This window comes from Hoplias malabaricus, chromosome 8, assembly GCF_029633855.1.
Source record: "Hoplias malabaricus isolate fHopMal1 chromosome 8, fHopMal1.hap1, whole genome shotgun sequence".
In the NCBI taxonomy this organism is placed as follows: domain Eukaryota; kingdom Metazoa; phylum Chordata; class Actinopteri; order Characiformes; family Erythrinidae; genus Hoplias; species Hoplias malabaricus.
In genome coordinates this window covers 6,939,252-6,945,251 of record NC_089807.1, presented here as the reverse complement: position 1 = coordinate 6,945,251, position 6,000 = coordinate 6,939,252, and the positions used below count along the sequence as shown (strand labels likewise).

General features: G+C 43.0%; 1 protein-coding gene across 1 annotated transcript; it reads right to left on the bottom strand.

The window, feature by feature from the left end:
* Positions 1 to 526: 526 nt before the first annotated feature.
* On the bottom strand, positions 527 to 4,185 carry LOC136705247 (uncharacterized). Its single transcript, XM_066678631.1, has 5 exons — positions 4,171 to 4,185; positions 2,874 to 2,947; positions 1,554 to 2,547; positions 945 to 1,009; positions 527 to 591 (listed from the first exon to the last, which is right to left on the bottom strand). The coding sequence occupies exons 2-4, from the start codon at positions 2,921 to 2,923 to the stop codon at positions 986 to 988; spliced, it is 1,068 nt and encodes a 355-aa protein (XP_066534728.1). The 5' UTR covers positions 2,924 to 2,947; positions 4,171 to 4,185; the 3' UTR covers positions 527 to 591; positions 945 to 985.
* Positions 4,186 to 6,000: the final 1,815 nt, after the last annotated feature.

The window sequence follows — 6,000 nt, the reverse complement described above, 5'->3', positions numbered from 1 at the left end:
CACACACTCACACCTACAGACACTTGAGTCGCCAATCCACCTACCAACGTGTGTTTTTGGACTGTGGGAGGAAACCGGAGCACCTGGAGGAAACCCACGCAGACACAGGGAGAACACACCAACTCCTTACAGACAGTCACCCGGAGGAAACCCACGGGGAGAACACACCACACTCCTCACAGACAGTCACCCGGAGCGGGAATCGAACCCACAACCTCCAGGCCCCTGGAGCTGTGTGACTGCGACACTACCTGTTGTGCCACCGTGCCGCCTGAAAACGTAACTGTTTACATTAAAATAAAAAAATAAACACCCCTCACCTTCCAGTCTCCTCACTCTCAGCAGCGCGAGGCTCAGTTCTGCTGTTTTTTCTGTAGAGAGATGGAAACCATTTAAAACAATGAACGCCATTAAGACCTCAGCTCTACCTCAGTGTCACATCGCTGTTGAGAAAGTAGCGTCAGTTAAAGAGAAGTGACGGAACGGGAGACTTTTAAGAGCTTTATCTGTAAAAACCTGTCCTTACCAGTCTTGGCTGTTTCAGCCGCCTGTCTCCCGTGTTTTTTCTCACGTCCTGCACCTCCTCAAACACTGTGGAAGAAATACAATAACAACTATTTATTATATGATTATGAGCTGTAAAAAGGAGAACAGAGCCTCTGTCATTGCTACTCTGGACTCAGCACTACAGTGAATGCACTATGTAACTGGAGGAGTGTAGGAAAGCACACCTCCCTCCCATTCATCAGTTATTTCAGGACAGTGTTGTAAAAATGTATTACACTAGGGGGAGCCCCAGGAGCAAAAGACACAGATCTAACCTAGTGTTTGTTTCATTTTTAATTATTACAAAAATCTCTTTACAAATTCTACACCTAATACCTGAGTTTATATTAAAGCCAGCAGGACTTTTAAGAGCCGTATTTGTAAAAACCTGTCCTTACCAGTCTTGGCTGTTTCAGCCGCCTCTCTCCTGTGTTTTCTCTCACGTCCTGCGCCTCCTCAGCCACTGTGGAAGAAATACAATAACTGTTCATTAGGTGTAAAAATGTGCATTTGTATGTAATGTGTAATTGTAATTACATTCTCCTGCTGTTTTGGCATTTTATGGTGACTGTTGTGGAGAATTAAGAACTTTATTCATCAACAAAGAGTAATTATCAATACACTACATTCACAATCTAACATTGAAGTCACCCTCTTCAAATCATCTACACCATAACTGACACTCCGGGACACGATTAACGCACATCGTTTTGAAGTGTTCTCTCTTTTTGTTTTCATTGAAAAAGAAATTCTTGCCTCCCATTTTTAAACTACTTAAAGGAGCACTAATTTTAACCTTAAAAATGACAGCTTCTGTAACACTGTGATGCTCCACTGAGCTGTAATAGGGAGAATAAAGCCTCTGCCTTAACTCTAACTACACAACAGTCAAATTATCTTTGGCTTTCACTTTTTAAAACCACCTTAAAGTTGGTTCACACACACTTCCGTTCTTGTCTTAATCCTAAAATCACCTGCACTGTGAGTAAATACAAAATCTCACATACCCTTAGTTGGATCTTTGGGAGCCTGAAGGGACAGCGGAGCCTCCTTCTTGCTGTGGGCTCTACAACTGCCCCTCGATCCCAGGAGGTTGGCATCTCCCGCAGTGGCGTGGAACCCTCAGGACATCCCCGAAACAGTAGGGCGTTCGGTGGGACGTTGAAGGCGCTCCTCACTATGGCTTCAGCCAGGATTCTGTAAAAGTCCTGGCTTTGGCTCGCTGCCTTCGTTTGCAGATTTCGAAGAGAGCCAGCCATGTGCATAAGATGACTGTAGACCTCTTGTGGGTCCACAGTCGCGCCTCTGTACACGGGATCTTCCAGCACCAGGTCCAGTAGCTCCTCGAGAAACCCCACAATGTGCTCCTCTGTGAGGAGTCGCAGGAGCAGCTGTACATGGGGTTTCCTCAGCGCTTCTGCCGGAGAGTAGTGGCTCAGCTGCAGATAGTCAGCCAAGCGCACTATCGCCATCATCTCTCCTGCACGGAACCGGGGTTCGGACCGAGAGGACGGCGACTCAGGGGCAGGGGCGACTCTGTTAGAGAAGAGGCGAGAAGCTCTTCCGAAGAGCCTCCTCAACCCCTCTCTGGTGGAGGTACACACTCCACGGAGACGTGGACAGCAGCTGGAGCTGTCCACCTCATTTTGTGCTGTTGAGCACTCAGAGATGGTCTCCTCAGAGTTCCCAAAATGAAAACACACCTGCTTCCTCTGCCCCTGTTCCTCCACTGTGTCCAACTCTTCCACTGTCTCCACACTGGAATCTGGAGCACATGGATCGATATCAGGGGCAGAGCTCTGGCCATTTCCAGCAAGGACTGTGACGACCTCACTGGTGATGGTCTGGGCAAGCTGTTCATAAAATGCCCTGACAGGTCCTGATTCTGCTTCGTGCCTCTGAATGAGGCTGTTGAGCACGTTCAGGACTCTTGGCTGAATACGCTGCTGCAGCCGGTCTCTCTGGTGCTGGTTTACACTGTCCATCTCCTGACCTGATGGACTAAAAACATAGAATAAAACTTATTTAACTATGAATTACATTTATAGCACTCTTCCTCTCACCTCCAATAACACAGCATTAAATCATTTAATCCTCGTGTCCTCTCTAATAATGTCTCACACAACGTAAAGAGCCTCCACTACGTTCAAATGTTGGAAAGTTCAACACATAAAACACAGATAATGGATGTCCTTGGACAATGACGGTGTTAATATTCCTATAACTATGTCCGTCACTCGAAACAGAACACTTAAAATCATCCACACCAGTAAAACACCTGAAAACGTAACTGTTTACATTAAAATAAATAAATAAAAACCCCTCACCTTCCAGTCTCCTCACTCTCAGTAGCACGAGGTTCAGTGTTGTTCGACATGATTTTGAAAACGTAATGGTTTTTCTGTAGAGAGATGGAAACAGTCACAATTTAAAACAATTAAACGCCATTAAGACCTCAGCTCTACCTCAGTGTCACATCGCTGTTAAGAAACTATTGGAAAAAAAGTGCATTTATTAAAAACCTTGCTGTATCTAAACTGTTTCAGCGCAATGACCTGCTTCACAGTGCCTCTGCAAAACAAACCCCTGTATAGGGAGACCAGACCTGAGATGCAGGAAAAGGGGTCGGTTTGGTATGCTCTCGCCCCTCGCTGTATGCTTAGCTGAACCTATGTGTGCTTTTAGCTCCTTTACACCTTTATTAGCTACACAAAACATGGCCATTTCTCTTTTAATTCATCCGAGAACTTACATTTACGTTTCGGCAGAGCTGCTCGAGATGAGGGTAGGTACATGAGCTTTGCCTGACGTAAACAAGGACTGCAGACTGACCAGTTAAATGTTTACAGAGAAGGTTATCGACCAATAACGGTAGCGCTACAGTCAGAACGTCCAATCAGACGATTTTAGGCTACTTCGCCACGCCCCCTTCTCACTCAAGCGAACCAAACGGAGTAGGGGAGGGCGGGACTAGTTTGTGAACGAAAATTCTCGAAGTTCTATGTAAGCGCTAGAAAAACAAAATAACGGACGTTTGTGAAATTCCGCCCGGACATTTATTCAAGTCTAAAAAAGAGGACATGTCCGGTTAAAGGAGGACGTCTGGTCACCCTGCCCCTGTAGAAACGAACTGAGACTCCATTGGCTGCAGTACAAAATGGTGGATAGCTGACTGGCTGCTGATTGGCTTAACCGTGACGACCAATGAGAAACACACGCTGTTCAGGGACCGTTAAGTATCTGCCCTTACCTCCGGCTGAGGGAGAGCAGCGTTTCTCAAACAAATCAGCCGTGTAACCTAACCTCAAAACTACGGAACAAAACCCGGTCCCGTATCGGTTCAATAAGGAACACATCTTTTAGTGTCCAAACACCGGATGATTCCGTATTTTACAGGACGGTTGGCAATAGTCTCAAACCACTGACTGTTAGCGTCTTTGATAAAACTACATTTACATTTTTACTCAACACATCTGTGACGACAAATTTTATACATACACTTTTAAACGACATTTTAAACAATGAAACCCCAGCTCCAAACACACCGCAGTGCTTCATTTCAGAAAGTAGCATCAGTTAAAGAGAAGTGACAGAATGGGAGATGGAGAGAGACTAGAAACTGACCTTCACTCGAACAGGTTCTCCTCGGAAATACTAGCGAATACGCGTTACGAATATATATATACACTCGGTGGGCGTGGCACTGTCGTCACAATTAAATTTCTGGAATGTTCGTATATATATATATAGGAACATTCCTGAAATTTTACGTTTAAGAACATTCCAGAAATGTCATTGTGACGACAATGCCACGCCCACCGAACCTTCGAAATAATAGCGAATAAATTTCTGGAATGTTCTTATGTACGTATATATATATATAATTAATGTGGAAAAAAAGTATTTTTTTACATGGTCAAGATTACAATTTAAAAATGTAATAAATTCACGTAATGTTTAATTCTATATATATGAATATAAAATTAAACATTAAGTGAATTTATTACATTTTTAAATTATACAAACCAGATTCCAAAAAAGTTGGGACACTAAACAAATTGTGAATAAAAACTGAATGCAATGATGTGTCAAAATCTAATATTTTATTCAGAATTGAACATAAATCACAGATCAAAAGTTTAAACTGAAAGAATGTATCATTTTAAGGGAAAATATGTTGTTTCAAAATTTCATGGCGTCAACAAATCCCCCAAAAAGTTGGGACAAGTCCATTTTTTAACACTCTTGAACCCTGCGTTAAAGACAAAAAGAACTGGACTGCTGCTGAGTGGTTAAAAGTAAAGTTCTCTGATGAAAGTAAAATTTGCATTTTCTTTTGGAAAGACAGAGGAGGAGAGGCACAGAATCCACGTTGCTTGAGGTCAGTGTAATGTTTCCACAGTCAGTGATGGTTTGGAACCTGCTAGTGATGGACCACTGTGTTTTCTGAGGTCCAAGGTCAACGCAGCCATCTACAGGAAGTTTAAGAACACTTCATGCTTCCTGCTGATGACCAGCTTTATGGAGATGCAGGTTTCATTTTCCAACAGGATTTGCACCTGCACACAGTGCCAAAGCTACCAGTACCTGGTTTAAGGACCATGGTCTCCCTGTTCTTAATTGGCGAGCAAACTCGCCTGACCTTAACCCCATAGAAAATGTATGGAGTATTGTGAAGAAGAAGATGCAATACGTCAGAACCAACAATTCAGAAGAGCTGAAGGCCACTATCAGAGCAACCTGGGCTCTCATATCACACCTGAGCAGTGCCACAGACTGATCGACGCCACATTGCTGCAGTAATTCAGGCAAAAGGAGCCCCGACTAAGTATTGAGTGCTGTACATGTTCATACTTTTCAGTCGGCCAGCGTTTCTAAAAATGCTTTTTTATTGGTCTTTAGTAATATTCTACTTTTCTGAGACACTGAATTTGGGGTTTTTATTAGTTGTCAGTTATAATCATCAAATGAAAAGAAATAAACACTTGAGTTGTATCAGTCTGTGTGTAATGAATGAGTATCATATACAAGTTATTGATATTCTAATTTTATGACCAGCACCTGTTAAATAAGACAAATACACAACACGACAGAACAGAAAAGTGTTTCTAAAGTGATGTTCTGTGTTATTTGTATTTGTATGAAGTAATAGCAGACCATTCCTGGGTCAGATCCTAGTAATCTTATTCAGCCTGTGACTACACTCCTGGGTGTGAGCAGTGTCAATACACACATTTATAAAGTTGATCTTCAACTGAAGTGGACCATCTGCTTTATCTGCGAGTGCAGACAACACTGCTTATCTGCAAAAGGGTTCATCTGGAGGAGAACTGCACTCTGGTGAACAATTACTGTACGTGCTGAGGAACTGCAGGCTGCTCCTCTGCCACTTTCCTTCGACTCTGTGAAAACAAAGTAAAAATCGATATGAAATGATGACCCGTAGTGGTATGA